Source organism: Nipponia nippon, unplaced genomic scaffold (genome assembly GCF_047370975.1).
Source record: "Nipponia nippon isolate SJK-2023a ecotype South Korea unplaced genomic scaffold, ASM4737097v1 scaffold_5, whole genome shotgun sequence".
Taxonomy (NCBI): domain Eukaryota; kingdom Metazoa; phylum Chordata; class Aves; order Pelecaniformes; family Threskiornithidae; genus Nipponia; species Nipponia nippon.
The window spans coordinates 50395678-50413550 of NW_028262369.1; the positions used below are offsets into that span (position 1 = coordinate 50395678).

Sequence of the window (17873 nt, forward strand, 5' to 3'; positions counted from 1 at the left end):
GTCAAACTGGGAAAGATGCCATCGAGTTCAGCAGATTTCTGTGAATTAAAATGGGATCTTGACAGTGATTTGAGATTGTTCCTTGAGTTTTCATGGTCTTTGTCCCTGTGGGGCTGTGTCAAGGTCTCCTGTGGCAACACAAACTCTGTGAAACTGCATCCAGAGACCATGGGATGTTTGCAGGCCTTGCAGATGTGCTGCATGCTGTGGAAAGCAGGATGCTCAATATGCCGGTAAGGTACAAAGATGAGACTCCTGCATAGGCGGAGCTTTTCAGAGCATTTGTGAATGTTGTGAATGCATTTGTGAATGTTGGCATGCGGACATGAGCAAGCAATGCAGGGTACATAAGGATTTGGATATGCATGTAAAACGTGCAGGACTGCCCCATGCACCCCTTTAGGGTGTGCTTTTCCACATTCATGCCCTCATGTTTGCATCCAGCCATGTCTCCGTGCACATATGCAGACGCCCAGTTTGTGCATGTACCAACATACCGCGGAAAGCCAGGCGTGAATCAAGTGATGTGGTTTCAGCCTCATTTCAAGTGTGGTCTGAATCTTGCAGCTGGCACGGTTCGGTGGAGGTGGCTGGGATGGTTGCATGGGCTCTGCACACTGGTGAGCTCATCTTATGTTACAGGGCAGTGGGGGAAACTGGGTGGCACATCACAGCCTGGCTTCCTTCACGTATTTCCTGCACCCACTTTGCAAGCGGACGGAAAGGGCCGGAGGATGGGGCTCCCTCGGGCAGCACTGTGTTTATACAGAGCTGCCTACAAGGAGGCTGGTGCCTGGGCAGCGGGCAGCTGCCTGCTTGCCGGCATGGGTGCAGTTAGGAGCATGCCAGCTGCGGCATAAACGGACCTGGAGCTCAGTGGTTGCCGGGGTGAAATTTAGCATCCTTCCTCATGCGGATGGATTTACCAAAAGGTGAGGAAAAGCTTTTAAAAAAAAAAAACCCCAACCCAAACTCCCACCTCCCCAAAAAACACCCAAACCCCTGCCTCCCCCCCCCCCCCAAAAAAAACCAAAAGAGCACTGGTGCATTTAATGTCTCTGTGCCTTCAGCTCCTGAACCACTGCTGAGCATATGTCTGTAAACAGGGTGTATGTGTGTGGGACTGTACGGGGAGAGCACTTTGCTCACGACCTCTCTGCTGTGTGCTGAAAAACGAGTCGCCAAACACCCCCCAGAAACCCCAGCATCCCCCTGCAAGTGCATAAAATGCTCCCAGGGCTGCTCCTTCCTGGGAGGGGACAGCATCTACTGCAGACTTTGCTGGGAAGCAGGTAGTATCTGGGGATGCTTGCTGGGAAGCAGCAGTGAAGAGCAGCTGCTGAGAAAAGCTGCTGCCTGGCTTTGAAGGCATTTTAAGCCGTGGCTGGGTTTCTGGCCGGGCAGAGGGACCCGCTCCTCATGCTGGGTGGTGACGCCATGCCGCGTTGCGTAACTGTAACTGCACGTCAGCTGGCGGCTGCAATGCGCAGACGCGAAGCGGCTCCTGGCTGAACGCCAGTGGGATGGGACAGAAATGTTTAAACATTTCCTAGGGTAGGGCGAGGGCCTTGTGGCTCTGCTGCTCGGCGGAGGAGGAGGAGGAAGAGGAAGGCGTGCAGCCCCTGCCTTCCCCCTCCCCGGGCTTCTGCCTTCCTGACGGGGGCGAGGGATTTGAGCCCCACCGTGCCCGGGGGATGCTGTGCTGCTTTTCCAGCCAGGAAGTAACATTTACATTTTTTTATATGTGGCAAAAGGCATGGAACTTACTACAAGGAAATGAAATGCATCTAAAGCAATGAAACAGGGCATTCGTCTCCTGCTTGGGAGGGCGGGGAGAAGCCATCCTAAAGTAGTCCTTGGCTTTCCTGAGGGTAAATTAATGTGAATTTATACTTTGGCTTTATACCTTAAGACTTCTCTGTCTCTTTTCTGATTTGCTTAGATAATTTATTTCCAGTTCAGTTTGTCAGACAGTTCCTCCTGAAAGCGCTGGTCACTTGAAGCAGCCTTTGCAGTCAGGAAAATGGGTATTGGAGTTCCAGCTTTTCTAGATATTAGATAGACATAGATAGATCAGGTCCTACCTGATTAGCCTCTTAATGTCGTGAAAAGCTTAGGAAAGGCTTCTGGTCAGGTAGGGTCTCCTAACTGCCAGTGGAGGCAGGAGGGATTAAGGTTGGTGCTCTGTCTGTTCCAGGTATCGGATCGGGGACTTTCCAGGACCGTGTGTGTGGCTGCCATCTCTGCCTGCTGCGTTCTCCATCTGAAAACATCACCGGGGGCCGATTTACTAGGTAAGCTGTAGTAGATCTGAGATAACATTTATAACAAGAACATCCTGGGTTCTCCCCCATCCCCTCACCCAGACACCTCAGCCCCCAGGGGATGCCTGCCTGGGCTGCAATTAGTGCTGAGACCAGGCAAGCAAACGTGATGGGTGCGTATGTCTGGGTAAGTGCTAAAGTCCAGGCCTTAGCTCTCAGCTGGCACTGGCATCGCTGTCCTTAGTTGCCCCTCACACAGATCTGCAGGACATCAAATGTAAATGGCAAGGTTTCACAGTCTAATAAAACAAGATCTTCTGTTATTAATTAGGTGAAGACCATGAAGCCTTTAAAATAGCAGCGTATCCTACCTAGCACGTTTCATCAGCCAAACCCGGAGCATCCCCCACAACAAAGGCACTGAGCATTGCACCTCTCCCACCCTTCAGTGGGATCCCTGGGCTCAGGTGAGGAACATCAGAGGTACGGAGCCCTCCCTCTGACCATCATGGAGCCCACAGCTCACAGCCAGCAGGAGGCATCTACCTCTTCCAGCAAGGAGACAGCACAAGACCTTGCCTTCAAGTTAAATGCCGCTGTGAGGGACAATAATGTAAAAGATGTGCTGGAGCTGCTGGAGAAAGGGGCAGATGTGAATTCCAAAGCAGAAAGTGGCTGGACACCACTGCAGAGCGCCGTGCAAGCTGACAATGAGGACCTGGTCCAGCTTCTGCTGGACAGGGGTGCTTGTCCACATGCCAGGAAGGACAACGGTGGCACTGCATTTACTGAGGCAGCAATAGCAGGAAATGTGAATATACTGAAGCTCCTTCTTGATCGTGGGTTAAATATTAATGACCATGACGACAACGGCTTCACAGCTTTCATGGAGGCTGCATGGTATGGGAACGAGGAAGCCTTGAAATTCCTGTATAGCAAAGGAGCAAATGTGAATTTGAGGAGGGCAGTTAGTGAGGAGAAAGCGAAACTGCATAAAGGAGGTGCGACAGCACTGATGGATGCTTGTAAGGAGGGCTGCTTCTCGGCTGTAAAAACTCTTGTCCAAGAGATGGGGGCTGACGTGAACATTTGTGACAACAAAGATAGGAATGCCTTGATCCATGCCCTCAAGGAGGGTTGTGCCAAGAAAAAGAGGGTTGCGTCAGCTGTCTCCATAGGCCATTTCCTGCTGGACCGTGGTGTTGATGTGAACAGCAAAGATGAATGTGGGAAAACTGCTCTCATCCTAGCTGTTGAAATGCAGAGCCCAGATTTGGTGAAAGCTTTATTGGAGAAGGGTGAAATAGATATTGATGATGCAGATGAGGAGGGCAACACAGCACTGATGGTGGCTGTAGAGGAAAATGATTACGATATAGCAAAGTTGTTGTGTGAAAAAGGAGCAAGGACTGATGTTGGGAACCTTATTGCTGTTGCGAATAGGAACCGTTCTCATAACATGGCACGTCTTCTTCGCCAGTATAATGCCAGGTTTGTTCCAGAAACCCTCAAAGACTGGGAGCCAAACAGCAGACGTTGGAGGGATCAGCTGAAAAAGCTTTATAAAATATATCGCCCTATGATTGGCAAACTGAAGACATTTCAATATATCCAGCAGAGAATTCAGAACACTTCCCAGGGTGGCATCTACCTGGGGCTCCATGGTGGGACCGAGGTAGCAGTCAGAATAAGCCGCAGTACAGAGGGTGACAAAGAGAAAAGGTTCTTCGAACAATGTGGTAACTGTGAACATCTACTGAAGCTCTTCCAGTTTGAGAAGGCAGGAGGCTACCTGTACTTGTGCTTCCCCCTCTGGGAGGAAAACCTTGAAGAACATCTGCAGAAACCAGAAGACCAAGTGGATTACAAAGATGCTCTGAAGATGATCTTCCAGGCAGTGAGAGAGCTGCACTCCCTCGGATTTGCTCACCAGGATCTGCATCCCAGCAACTTTTTGATAGGTTATCTTTTGCTTTCTCAGTGTTTCCATTTTGCTTTCTTGTTGCCTGTAGTTTAGAGAAGAAGATGCTTCATAGCTGTCTGTAAAAAAACAGATGCCTTTATGCAGAATGGGGTGTCTGTGGCATTAGCTCTCTTCTTTGAATAAGTAGAGATATGTTTGCGAACAGCCACAGAGGAGTGAACAAAACAGCTTTACATGCCTCATTAGATCTGCCCTCCTTTCCAGAGCTTTGCACACAGATCAACCCACAGCAGATCTCTTCACAATTTGTTTTCTAAAGAAGGGGGCATCCAGAAGTCAGTGACAGACTGTATCAATGTTTTGCACTATAATTCGCTAACAGTTTCTCTTATTTCCTCAGATTTAGGTGGCAAAATTTACTTGGCGGACTTTGATAATAAAAGAAAGTTGATTGAAGGCAAAAAAGAGCTTGTAAACTCAGATTTAGAGGTAACTTCCCTGCGAATCAATGTGTGGTTTCAAATTTCAGGTTCTCTGATATTTTCTGTTGCTGTGAATCCTAGGGGAAGCCTTTCTGCATCCTCAACTAGAAAACATCTTGATTTTTGGGAAGGTCCATATAACAACAGGTGCTGCGTAAGAATGATAGTGATTAGGATACAAGGCTGTGGCTGGTGCTGGGATATCCAGAGATACCCTGTGAACATGATTATGGTGCCTGTCTCCTCTGTCTTTGTGCACACAGCTTCAAAGTTTGTGTTTGTGTCTATTTGTGTCTGTTTGTATACTTCTGGACACCTATAGGTGCATGTGTGCGTTCACATACGCAGTCTGCTCATTTAGGAACACCAGTCCTCTTCCATTTGGTAAGAAGTTTCATGCACCTGGCACGCGAGCAGTGATGTGTTTCTTCGCAGGCCCTCAGCAGGCTCGTGCTGTATGTTTTAACAGGGGGTAGGAAACCCCTTCAGCAAGTCAGTACCGAGGATTTGGCTGCTGATACCCCAGATCATAAGGAGGCTCTGGACCTTGTCAGCAGCCTGGTCTCTCACGATGAACGAGGCTTGGAAGATTTGAGCAAACATCCCTATTTCTGGAGCAAACAGACGTAGGTCCTGGCAGTACAAAGGAAAAGCTTTTGGTACAGGATTTGCCTGTAGTGCTGGGAACAGCAATGTCTTGTTGCAGCTAACAAAGCTTCTCGTTCCACAGCAGGTTCAAGTTCCTGAAGAATATATGGAATAAAATCAAAGATCTCAGCAACCGAAAAGCTATCTTTCAAGCTCCTGAAAGTTTTCCTTACCCATCGTGGACCAAGGAGGTAATCCTCTTCTCTTTGGATGGATACGAGGTTTGAGGTAAACTTTCAGGCAGAAGCTTTTCCCAAGTGTTTCACAGGCCCTGTTTAAAACCATAACTGGAAAAAGTAGCCCCATGGAAATACAGGTAACTGGGGGAAACAGTTAAATCTAAGCCACGTAGTCAAAATACACCATATTAAAGACACTGATGCTAAAGGGAACTTCTATTGACTGGGATGGTAGTAGGGTATGGTTGTTATAGAATTAACTGGAAAATCTTCAAGGGTGTTTATTGGTGACCCCTTAAGACAAGGACCTCTGGCCCTCGTTGCCAGCAAATTTCTGGGAAAAGTGTTTTGTTAGATTGGCTCAAAAGCAGTGAGACCAGGCCTGCTTTTGCAGGTAGCATCCTGGAAAGACATGCTGCATCATTTGAGATCTGACAGTCTCAGTTCAGTATGGCAGTCTGTGTGGCCCTCTGAACAGTGGCACAGTTGAATCAAGACTCCTGAGTCCCTCCTGCCCTCCAGGCATACATGAAAACCTCCTGTGCCATGTTGACAGTCCTAATATGAATGTCATGCCTTGGCAAGGCAGAGGAGGAAACACTTAGCAGAATCAGGGGCTCTGTATGGCGCATGCCCTGCAGAGTGAACTCTTCTGCTCATGTTGGGAAATACGCTTTTAAGGGTCACAAGATTTGTCCATGCAAGATGATGCCCCTGCAGAAAGGCAGTAGCTGTGGTGAGTAGAGGTAGATGTGCTTCTTTCGTGGTGTGTGAAGGGCAGAGAATAATTGATGTGCTTTTTTTCAGATTGACACATGTGTTCTGAAAATCATGGAAAATCCTAGGAAAGGACGACCATTCAGATACAGCAATGATGTTACCGACCTACTGAGGCTCATCAGAAACCTGGATGAACACCCAGATATGAGGTACATGTTCACATCCTTGTCCCTGCTGCAGTTGCGTTGTGGGGAGTATCTGGGTATCTGCAAGCATCAGTGAATTTGAGAGTAAAATCTTCTTCAGATGGTGTTCCAGAAGGGTGAACACAACCAGGATGTGGGAGATAGTTGCTCTAATGAGATGAGCTTTAACGGACTATCTCTTCTGGTAGTGCAACAGTGTGTGAAGGATTGTCACAGCAGCAAGCAGTCTGGAGTGAGCCCTTAATATCACCTTCCTAAGGGTAAGAAAAGGAATTTAGCTCACAGGATTAGACCTCAGATTTTGAAGTAAAATCTGACTCCCAGATAATCTTCCACATCACTCCCAGAACATCCTCAACCGGAGCCTTCCGCTCCAGAGGGATAGCAGCAGCTTCAGAGAACTGGTGGCAGCTCCCTCTGCACCCTTGCCTTTGCAGAGCAGCCTGTGGGGTGGAGAGGTGTCTGTGGCAGCTAGGGCAGGTCATGGCTCTACAGCAGAGGACACTGTGAACATGTCCTTCTGGGCTGTTATTTTTGCTGCAGGCTGGTGTTTCTTGCCATAACTCCAGGAAGGTTTTTAGATCACTCTTAAATATTTGTATCATCCTTTATACGTTTGAAAAGCCTGCTTATCTACCTTGCTAGTATTTCCAAAGTGCTGATGTTTACTGTGCTGAAGTGGTTTGAGATACGGATCAGGGAGCACCGGTCCTGTTAGAAGATCCTGTTAGGAGGTCTTGATTCCTAAAAAGCTGCCAGAATCTCCAACCCTCTATAGTCATGAGTGCTTACATGTGAGGTTAGAGGTGGCGTTAGCTCCTAGTGATGGTTTCACTGAGGCTGGTGGCCAGCACTGCTCTTCAGTGAAGATGCAGGTGGGATTAGGCAGATGGAGGTGTCAGAAGAATAGTGAAGAAATGGATTGAGGAGCTTAGGGAAGGTATAGAGAAGTTGCAGCTCAAGGATTTCTTAGGAAACCTTCCTGTGTTATCAGAAAGCCTCTGGAATGGCTTTTTCTCTGCAAGGGAGGAACCAGGGCATCCTGGACGCTTGACTCCTTGGGCAAGCTTTAAAAATCCATTTTGGTTTTGTTCTCTTTCAGGATCAGCAAGAAAATAGGAGACCATGCTGAGTATTTCTTGAAGCTTTTCCCGGCACTTACCATTTATGTCTATAACAGTTTACGCCAGAATCCTGAATACAGTCACTTTGCAGGCATTCAGGACCCTTCTCTGTAGGATGTCATTGCCTCATATCCCATGCCTGAACTCACCATCACTGCCTCCTTTTATTCCCTATTTCTTCATCTGCAAAAGAGTTGAAGAAAGTGGGTAGGGAGATGGGAGAGAGCACGTGCAAGGACAGAGACTTAGACTAAGAAATGAAAGATGCTTCAGAAGTGTTTGGTGTAAAAACCACGGGCTTTGAAGAGGAACCACGTTGAGTGCCAGTCCAGGTCCCCCTTGACTACCTCTGTCCCTCTGGGTTTAGCTGTCTCTGTGAGGTAGAGATCAAGGCCCTGTTCCTTATGGAGAGCAGGGAGATGTGGGACAGCCCCCATATACCCAATGCATCTGGCAAGCAGGAGAAGAGCTCAGCCATTGCCAGACAACGTGGGACCCTCTGATAAAGGAAAAGGAGCTCAAGCTCCCTGCTAGGGCCAATATTCCCTACAGCTTGCACTGATGAGCTGCTCATCTACCCCTAGAAAGACAGGGATTCTCTTTTCAGTCTTTTTGAAACACAGCAGCCAGAAAATGAGATGCCTAGGCAATGGTCTGGCTGCAGAGTTGCCCTTGGCCCGTTATCACTCTGATCTGGTAGAGGCACACTCCGGCCAGCCTGCTGGGACCTGAAGGACGACTTCTGGGGGATGCAGATATTCCCATGAGGAATGGCCATAAGGAGCACGATCCCACAAAACTCTGCTACTGTGAGTAGTCCTGACTCACCGGAAAAAGGTTGCTGATGTCAAAGAGACTGCAGGGACCCGTTCCCAACCTTGCAGGCTGGGTCTGCAAGGCAGGGCTACGCACAAGCACTCTGTCTCCAAAACAGGGCTGCTGGTGCTGTATCACTGTCCTCCTGCCAGACTCTGCTCCCTTGCACAGAGCTGGTGCCCATACAGCTGTAGCATGCAGCCAGCTCGGAGCTTTGATGTTGGAGGCTGGGTGGCACAAATCCATTCCTGAAATGCTACGGCATGCAATGTGTGTCTGATTGTCCAAGGGCTTACTTGTTTCTCGGCTAACGCTCTGATTTGCACAATGATTATACATTGCTTGCAAACTGAGATTCAAACTGAGATTGTTATTCTTTTAATTAGCCTATGGAGAACCAAACTTGGAATAAACTTGCCTGGAAAACTGACTCTTACTACGCTCATTTATGAATGAGGTCCCCCATCCCCTCTGCACAGAAAGAGAGTCTGCAGCACTGTAAAATACCCAAAAGGCTGGGGTTTTTAGCCTCCTGTGGAAGTGCTTCTTGGTTGTTTAGGTGAGGTAGTGGATGGTTTTGTCACTGCTCAGATGAATTGCTTCTGGCCCATACAGGTATCTGATGGGAAAAGATGTTGGGAAGTACTGAAGGCTTCCTATCCTCGGAAGCAAGCTGTCTCTTGTGAAATAATGGGCTGAATGGTCAGGTTTTTTGCATTTTTTTTTTATGGAGTGGAGGTGAGGATTTTGTGGATGAGTTGAGGTGTGAAGATGAGCATCAATGCTTGCACATGAGTGTTTGCATACACATAAAACTCTGGGGGTGGATGTGTTTGACCCATCTCCTCTACCAATGAATGGCTTCCCAGAATGCATCATTGAGCCCTGTGCATCTCTCTAGCTGTGTGTGCTTATAGATGTATGTACCTGCAAACCAGCAGGCATTGCTGTGCATGAGTTGGGTTGTAGACTGCCACGCCTGTGCTTGTGGCTCATGAGGTCCACGTGCCAGCCTGCATCAGTGGTCCTGGCTCAGAGCAGAGGTCCTTCTCATGGTCTTGGGAACCTTTTAAAATACATAAATTTAACAACAAGAAAGCTTGACTATGCAACTGTTGATGAGGTACTGTTAGAGAAAATGCAACCAGGAGAATGCTGACTCCTCTTTTGTCAATACTTTCATTTTTTTCTTTCCTCCCTGCTGGTTTTTTTCTGTTGTTCGCTGTCTTTCTTGTGCCCAGAAAGCAGGAGGACACCCAGAGATGGCATGTCTGAGTCTCAGCAGCGTGGGGAGCAGGGGTGCTGTGGGGAGCACAGTGGCTCTGTGCTGCTGCAGCACGTTTCTGCTCTTGCATGATGAGAGGTGAGGCTGTGGGGTGGGCTCCTTCAGCCTCTTGTAAAAACGTCATGTTTCCAGCTTGCTTCAACCTTTGCATCTTCTTGCATCGCTCTGTTGTTTTGCTAAAGCGCTGTGACCTGGCAGCCTTAAAAGGCTGTGGAAAGGCCTTCCTGAAAGCAGAGAGCACTCCAGGATGTCCAAACCAGAGCAATGATTAAACCTGTGGAGGCTGTGACTTGTCTCTTGGGCAATCAGGCTGCTGGGAAGAATTTCCAGGGAAGGCTTGTGTGGTCTGCAGGGCTGTGTCCTGCTTTCCAAGAAGCCAGAAGTTCCAGCAGGCTGGTGTCAGAGGAGAAACTTGATCCATGCATGGTATCTGCAAAGCTTATTGCTCACGAAGCATCAGGCCACTGGAAGAGGCGGGGATGCAGTACTGGGACCAATGCTGGGGAAAACACCAGGCTGCCTCTCCTCCGCACAGGGTTGGGGAGGATGGGCAAGTGCCCAGCAAGAGGCTGGGCAGGATGGAAATCCAGTGGCAAGGACAGCTGGACTGGTAACTGAGTGGTATGGCAGGGCCTGATGTTGCAGCCTGGGGACAAATGTGTCCTGGGGAGCAGAGCCAGCTGCCAGAATTAGTTCTACTTGATGTGCTGATGGCTCCCAGCATCAGTGCCCATCTGGGAGGTGCTGCCTGCCTTTGCCTTGTACAGGCAGGCTTGCAGACCATGCATGGTGCCCAAGGGCATGCTGATTTGGCCCTACACGCTGCGTTCCCCTGCTGTCACGCCTGTATGTTGTGCATTTGCTGTGCCTCTGCCTTTTTCCCCTGCTACTGCTGGGTGATCCCAGGGGCAGCGGCTCAACCTGATGGATGGGATCAGGTGCTCCCCATCCTGTCACTTGTGTGCTGAGGACATGCTTGTGTGCACAGGGATGGCCCCAGGTCAATGTGTCTCATCTGCTGCACTGGGGGAAAAAAAAAAGTCTGCAGAAGCAGTGGAGTGAAGATCGGTCTTAGCTGCAGTTTTGTTGTGATGAGCTTCAGGCACATCTGTGAAGCCTTCTAGGGACCAGGCTCAGCTGGGCTCAGGCTGCAGAACCTGAAGCATTAGTGCAAAGCACACAAAAATGCAGCTAGCTTTTGGGCTGAAAGCTTTTGGGGCAAAATCAAGTTACAGCACAAGGGCAATTTTGAGAAGCTGGTCACAGTCCAGGTTGGAGTGTCATCAGCTTCCTACCAAGTGCCTCATTTATAGAAACGTTGTTGGACTTCGGGTTTGTTTGGTTTTTTGATCCTCCAGAAGCAAAGCATTGATAATCCTAACTGACAAATATGAAACATGTCGTCATCTGCCTTAAATGCCCCTGTGTTATTCCCAAGATTCAGCCTTCTAGGATTTGAGGGTTAAAAAGTAGCTAAAAACAGCTCAAAAGTTACAAAGCTGAGAGCTTGCAAGGGAGCTGTCAGAGGCAAGGTGTGATAAAGACCATGGTCTTTTCTTCATGAGGTCCAAAGAACATTTGGGATTTTTGCAGCTTCCCGGTGACTCGGCAAAGCCACTCTGACCCAGTTTCACCTGGGGAAAATGAAGGTCTTTGATATGATTTGGTTATGCTTTGTAAACATAACTGGCTTTAAAAAAAACCATGCCGAGGCCCCAAGTCAGGCATGAGCTGATTTTGACTGGAAAAATCAGAAGGGCTCTGGCAAGACAGGCACTGTCTCACCAGCCAGGGACAGCTGAGTAGTAAACCAGGTGGGCTCCCTTAGCCTTGCCACCCACAGGAGGTATTTAATTTGTGTGGAAAGCATGGAGGGGTGAGGAGCTGAGGCAAGGCTGTAAGGCACGATGAGTAGAGGAAAGCAATCCCGGTCCTCAGTGAGAAGCACGGCTCCCTGCACAGCGGGGCTCTGGGGACCAGTGGTCTTTGAGGACCCCCATCCTCAGGCAGAGTATTTACTGTGACTGCTTTCTGGCTTTAAGCACCTTCCAAATGTCTTGTAAAAAGACCTCAAAGGTGGTGTTGTGCTGTGCACCCAGTGTTATTCATTTGCACTGTTACTGGGTCCCAGCTATGGGCAATACAGTGTTCTACAGATACACGACTGTCGTGTGGACAAGGGTTTCTCCTTGGCTGGGAATGGGTCCTGGCACATCCCTGCCATGGTCACAGAGGTGCAAGCTGCTGTGCTGTGTTACCAGGCAGGCTGGAGGATGCTGTGAGCTGCTTTATTTTTAGGTCTTATTGCTGATTAAGTGCAAACTATGCAGTGTGTCCAGGCTGCTCAGCTTTCTTGGAGCACACCCCTGTCCTGCTCAGTGTGGACGGTAGGTTGGGAGGTCTGTCCTTCCCTTGGTGCCTGCAGGGAAGGGAGAGATGTTGCATCAGTGGCCACTGCTGATGGAGGCAGGGCATGGGTGATCAGGGATGAACAGCACTGCTGTGTGCTCCCGGCGGGTGTTCAGGGCATGGAGAGGTGCGGCAACTGGGGATTTTCTGTGAATGTTACTGGAGATTGTGGGGGTGACCAAGGTCCTGCACAGACCCACCCAGTTGGCCTTTGGGTTTTAAGGGGAGTCATAGCTCTGCTGCTCCATGTGCTTGTGCTGGTGTAGTTTGGGGGAGGTAGACTGCCTCTGCAACCACCTACCTGCTCTGTAGGACAGGAGGCAGACTTGCTGAATGAGACCCTTTTCTCAAGACTTTTATCTGAATCTGAGAAAAACAACATGTACAAACTTCCTATCGTGGACCGATGCAGGGAGCCCTAAAGCCCAGCTACCACCCCAGATCCGGAGCTCCCCTTGAGAGCAGGAGCATGCCTTTCAGCCCTGGCTCACCTTTTTGCTCCTCCAATGGCTCCATTTTCTTCTGGGGATGCGGCAGCAGGATCTGGACCCCTTTCAGCAGCGTGAAGACAATGATGGTGTGATTGCCTGGTGAGGGAGAAGAGAGGAAGCGGTACTGTGTGGCAAGTGCTCCGATGGCAAATGAGGGAGGACAGCAGGATGTGCTGTCCCCTTTGAATCCCATGGAGCTTGTACGGAGGTCAAGGAAGGGTGACTGAGCAAGGACATGAGTTACCCAGGTCTCCTTGACTGTGAAGCTGTTTGGGGGCTGCAGGGCAGGGGTGACATGTCCCACCCTGGCTTTGCTGCAGGGTCGGGGGGTCCTGGGTGGCAGATGGGAGGCTTGCGAGGAAATGGCATTTGGAGAGACGGGGGGACGTGTGCGCACAGCTGCCCCCACGCACAGATGTGCGGTCAGCTTTGTGTCCGCAGGGGTGGTGTCTCCCAAGGGGAGCTCCATGCTAATGCCCATGAAGTGGGGTGGAGGCAGTATGTCCAGTCTCAGCAGGACCGGCCCCTCTGCTCTGTGTAAAGGCACAGACAGTGCCACAGTGACGCCTGGTGATAGGAGATGGATTCGTGTCTGGCACCTTCCCAGCCATGCACACACCACATCTGCGCAAAGCAGCAACCCTCAAAATAAGACAAAAGCAAGACGTGGGCGATAGCAGGTTTTCTCTGGAATTACAGGTATTTTCCCTAGCAATTTTAGTGCCTTTTAAAGACAACATAACCAATTTTTCTCAGCTGAAAAGCCAGCTTTTTATCTAAAGGTCAGAAAAGCAAGGTCCTTAGATAAAGGTCATCGGTGAAAGTGTGATAAGGTGCAGAAAATTGTCCCAAGCAAAAGGTGGCATGGGCACAGTCAGAAATAGCAGCTATTTTTGGGTTGCATGCTGATTTGGTTTGCTCCTCTCTGACAGTCAGGGTGCTGCAGTCAGGGCTGCCTGCGAGCTGGCAGGCAATGCAGCGCAGGAGCCAGCCTGTGCTGCACCCTGCGGGTACAGCTCTGCCCTACCAAGACGTGATGGCACCTGCCCTTTCCTACTTAACCAGGCTGAACGTGCCAGCCACACGGGCAGGAGAAATGAGACAGGTCTGAGAGATCACACATCTCTTCCCATGACACACTGCTGGAGGTGAGGGATTTTATCTGCCTGGCTCTGGTTATTCGTCCCTGTGAGGTGTTACAAGGAACTGTGGCTTGAGGACAAGAGGTGTCCCAGGGACATTCACTGCAGGATTAATGCCAATGTGAGAAAGACTGCAATCTTTTCTACACGATCCCCAGCTGTCTCTCTAGAGCAATATCTCAGTGCACTCGCTCTCTGAGGCTCTGTGTAGTTAAATACAGGCTGCGCTGCGTAGGCAACAGTGGGACTGTCCTAACCCTTGCAACAGTTTGCACTGATTGAACCTTTCTCTCTCCCCACCATTTTCCTGAATACCTTGGCAAACACGTGTCTTTGTCCCAGATAACACAGCAGGTAACTTCTGTCTAACACGACCCTTCTGGCTTGTCGCTAGCTAGGAATACACGTGTGATGGATTAGGTTTTGTATGTTTTTTTTCTGGTGGCAACAGGCTTTTGCATTAAAACAGCTATGTTTGAGAAGGCCCTAGAAATGCGGTGAGGCTCTGCAACAAGGTGGAGACTCAAGCTGAACATTGGATGTTACCCAGGGGAACACCCAAAGTGTGGGGTGGTTTGAGCTAATACACGTGGCTTGGCAGTCTTGGAGCAGACCAGCACGGGGATCTGTTACCCCAGCTCGGCTGCGGAGCTGTAGCTCAAGCACCTGCCTGTAGGTATCAAAATCTTTTAACTCTGCTGATTTTTAACCAGAACTTGACAGTGATAAATGACAGGGAGCAGAACATCGGCTTGTTGACACCCACTCGACCGTCAAAGCAAGATTAGTACATGCCTATTTTGGTTTCCCCTTTAATCAAAAATCAATTAGACAATTACCAAATGAATATTCAGCCAGGGAGCCAGGTTGTCAGGCAGATTGACAGCACTTAGCACCACTTTCTTTGTGTTTTGCAGTTTAGAGTTATTGTGTGTATTGAAACTAAACAAGTGGATGGGGGGGGGGAAATCTTTGTCTTTCCCCTGAGATGTCCTAGTAAGTGTCACCTCAAATCCTGATGAAACTTTTTCTGCATTCCAGATGTCCAAAGCATCCTGCATGTAATGCCACTGAGGCTGGTGTTTGGCTGCGTGGTTGTTCTCCTTTTCCTGCTCCCATCTGACTTGCAACCCAAAAGATTAGTTGCTTTATTTCTGTTTTAGGGTGTGTTTGGAGTATTTTTAACTTGTTTTTTGAAGTAAACAAGTTATGCAACAGCTCTTTGTTCATGAAGTCTCTGCACCCACTTCCCTATTGCCCAAAGAAATGTCTAAAAACCCACTGGGCAATTTTAACTGAATTTGAGGGGAAGGAATGGTTTCTAAGATGCCTCATTTTCTAATAGGCCTGCACCATGTATGTCCTCAAAGCTGTGTAAAGCGGCTGTGTGAAGGGAGGAGTTTGGTTCTCTTAAGGAGAACCCCGTGGGACATCTCTGCACTGGAAGAACAAGCCTGAGGACAAATGTGGAGTAGGGGGACAGGCACTCAGCTTACTTGAACTGTAGGCATCAGATGATTCAGAGGAGGTTTTTGTACTGGGCGAAGAGATTGGCACCCTGTCCTTTGCAGAGACCTGAAAGCTCCTCATCACCTTCCAGGTGCAGAACCTGTATGAGAAATACTGAAGACAGAAAACCTCCAAGCAGACATCTACAGCTGAGCTCCTGGGGAGTGTCTCATCTGCATTTCCATCATGTCAGAGGAACAGGTGGCTGGAGAAAGAGGCTGGCATCCACAGAGCCTCTGCCACCTTGGGAGAGAGGAGTTAGGTACCTTCTCCAGAAGTGCATCAGGATTGGGAAGATGGTGACCTTGGCCCTGTGGTAGAGGACACGGTTCAGTAGCCCCTTGGAAGATAAACTCCAGATTAAATCTCTCTCTTCTTCAGAGATGTTTACCTGGCCACAGAAGAGAGCTTGGTTAACCAAAGCAGTTTGTGGCACTCCTGGTGGGCCCTAGAGGCATGTTTCTCTCCCTGACCCACCTTGCATTTCAGCAGTCTCTAAGAAGAGATGCTAGTTACGTCCTAGCTGACTGTCCCAGGTTCAAGGGTGGGATCTCCCCTGGATTTCTGTGGAAAGCACTGTGCTGTGCTTTCCAAAGGGAAGATAGGCAGAGCCATGGCTACTATAGGGGAAGAGGTGGATGCAGTGGGGAGAGATGATGGTGACATTGACCTCTGGAGACTAAAAGACCTGAACTGGTGGAGTGCAGCACTCATCCTGGTGCTTCAGCCCTGGCATTTCTCTAGCAGGTAGAGGATTTCACCATGTCCTTGTCCACACACTTGTTCTCAATCCATATGGGTCAAGTGGCAGCGTGGGTCTGGTGGTGGATCAGTTCCCATCCCATGGAGCCCAAATGGAGGTCCCAAGCTCCAGAGCATGCTCTGAAGCTTCACAGCATGCTTGGCTGGAGCAGATCCAAACTTCTGCCTGGTTCCCCTTTCCCCACAACTCACAAGCTCACAGCTGCAATGCAATGGTCTTGAGCAATGAGCAGACAGCAGCCTTCAGCCTTCCTGGGCGGGTCCCAGCATCTTACCCTCAATTTGGGGGGAATATCGGAGTTCAAGAAGAGTTTGCTGATGATGGCAACTTTCCTTTTGAGAAAGGCAACTTCCTTTTCTGGCTGCATGGTGTGGGCTGCCAGAGCTTCAACTGAATCAGCCAGCCTGGAAAACCTGCAAAGGCATGTGGGGTCTTGCACTGAGACAAGTGCTCTGCTAGGCTAGACAGTCATGGTCCATCTTAGCTCTGTATTTACTGGGTCAGAAAAAGCAACCCACGAGGTGTGGAACAGTGAAACAGGTGGGATGAAAAGCCACTTTCCTCTTCTATTGCCCTTGTGGTCATGGCATTCACCTGGAGAATGTGATGTTTGCCCTTCTTCAGGAAAAGAGGGGAACTGAAACCTGGTCTTGCGCATGTGGAGGTGTGTTGACTGTGGGGCTGTTGTGCATCAGCCATGGCTTGCTCTTACGGGTTTGTCAGGGGACTGGACAAGATCAATGGAGAAATGCCACAATGGCATGTCAAGAAAGGTGTAGGAAAAATGCTAGATTGCTTGGGACTATCAAACCAAAAGTCCTTCTAGGATACCCAAACAGGAACCCTGAGACAGGGGACTTTTTCTGGTTGAAATGGAGGCTTTTGGGGGCTTCAGGGGCAGGTAACCATAAGCAGATTAGATGTAGGCAGCTACAAGGTGAGACTTTGGTTGTGTCTTTTTCTGCAATGTGATGTCCAGCCTTGCATAGACGTGCTGATAGTTTGGGGGTGGCAGCACAGACCTTAGTGTGTGCTAAGAAATCCATGGACCAGGCTTTATCCCCTGCTGAGAGATGGGCACTATCTGCAGGATGGGTTTAGGCCAGAGCCAAGGGAGACTGGTGATACCTGAGCACCTGGTGAAAAGGGAACTTACTTGTTGATCTCCAGATAAAAGCGGAGGTCATCGACGAGGAAGTTGATGGTAATGAGCTGGCTGTTAAACATGCGGCGTTTCACTAGTACCACCTCCTTGTCCGGTGGGGTGCTGGCAGAGGCCATATGGGAGTGGAAATTGCTCACCGTGCTGCTGCTCTGAATCGAGCTGACGGGCAAGTCTGAGAGAGGGAAAGAGCTGTTGTGTCCTGCTTCTCCCAGCACTGGGTTTGAGGCCAGCTGGGCATCTGATGCTGAGCTATACTCTACTCCTTCACCTTGCCTGTGCTTGCTTTTCCTGCATGCAAGTAATTTGCTGAGGGTCTTTTTACCTAGGTAGACTACAGCCTTCCTGCAGCCAGGCTTTCCAGGGAATTCATACCCATTCAGTGTGCAGCCTTCTTCCTAGCTTAGTAACCTCCTCCATCCAGCCTCCTCTTTGCACCCATGGAGTGCTTATGTTCATTGTTTTCATAGGGGACAGCCACAGTACAGGAGATCAAAAGTCTGCCTGTCTGCCTCACCGTTATCCTGTCTCTGACAGAGGCCAGAAGCAGATAACTAGTGAGAAGGAAAGGTAAAATATCAGTGTTACTTCCCCCATATACAATATTCTCCAGCTTCCAAACATTTTCATTTCCAGGGACTTCTTGATCTAGATTGGGTGTCTGTGTATTTAGCAATTTCAATGGATTTCTTTTCTAACAGCTTTTCCAGCCTCCTCTCAAACCTGTGTGTAAACTTTCAGGATCTACA

General features: G+C 49.2%; 2 protein-coding genes across 9 annotated transcripts in view; one reads left to right on the forward strand and one right to left on the reverse strand.

Moving 5' to 3' along the window:
* RNASEL (ribonuclease L) lies at positions 1–8793 on the forward strand. Of its 8 annotated transcripts, none has more exons than XM_087734088.1 (8): positions 1–233; positions 2198–2294; positions 2596–4225; positions 4589–4677; positions 5106–5296; positions 5401–5509; positions 6305–6426; positions 7526–8793. In XM_087734088.1, the coding sequence occupies exons 3-8, from the start codon at positions 2773–2775 to the stop codon at positions 7659–7661; spliced, it is 2100 nt and encodes a 699-aa protein (XP_087590214.1). In that variant the 5' UTR covers positions 1–233; positions 2198–2294; positions 2596–2772; the 3' UTR covers positions 7662–8793. The 8 variants fall into 8 exon arrangements, with proteins under 8 accessions (XP_087590214.1, XP_087590213.1, XP_087590215.1 ...); XM_087734087.1 differs by lacking the exon at positions 1–233 and adding an exon at positions 739–932; XM_087734089.1 differs by lacking the exon at positions 1–233 and adding an exon at positions 1697–1721.
* Positions 7699–17873, reverse strand: part of RGSL1 (regulator of G protein signaling like 1) — a 22811-nt gene continuing 12636 nt past the window's right edge. Inside the window, exons 16-21 of the mRNA XM_087730452.1 lie at positions 17119–17299; positions 16237–16375; positions 15466–15590; positions 15187–15299; positions 12549–12644; positions 7699–7730 (exon numbers count right to left, since the gene is read on the reverse strand). Of these exons, the coding sequence (XP_087586578.1) occupies positions 7699–7730; positions 12549–12644; positions 15187–15299; positions 15466–15590; positions 16237–16375; positions 17119–17299 (686 nt within the window). The remainder of the gene's footprint in view (positions 7731–12548; positions 12645–15186; positions 15300–15465; positions 15591–16236; positions 16376–17118; positions 17300–17873) is intronic.

Coding starts and splice junctions, on each gene's coding strand:
- RNASEL (XM_087734088.1), top strand. CDS start 2,773: ATGGAGCCCACAGCTCACAGCCAGCAGGAGGCATCTACCTCTTCCAGC. Junction 4,678..5,105: donor TTGTAAACTCAGATTTAGAG/GTAACTTCCCTG, acceptor GTTTCTTCGCAG/GCCCTCAGCAGGCTCGTGCT. Junction 6,427..7,525: donor GATGAACACCCAGATATGAG/GTACATGTTCAC, acceptor GTTCTCTTTCAG/GATCAGCAAGAAAATAGGAG.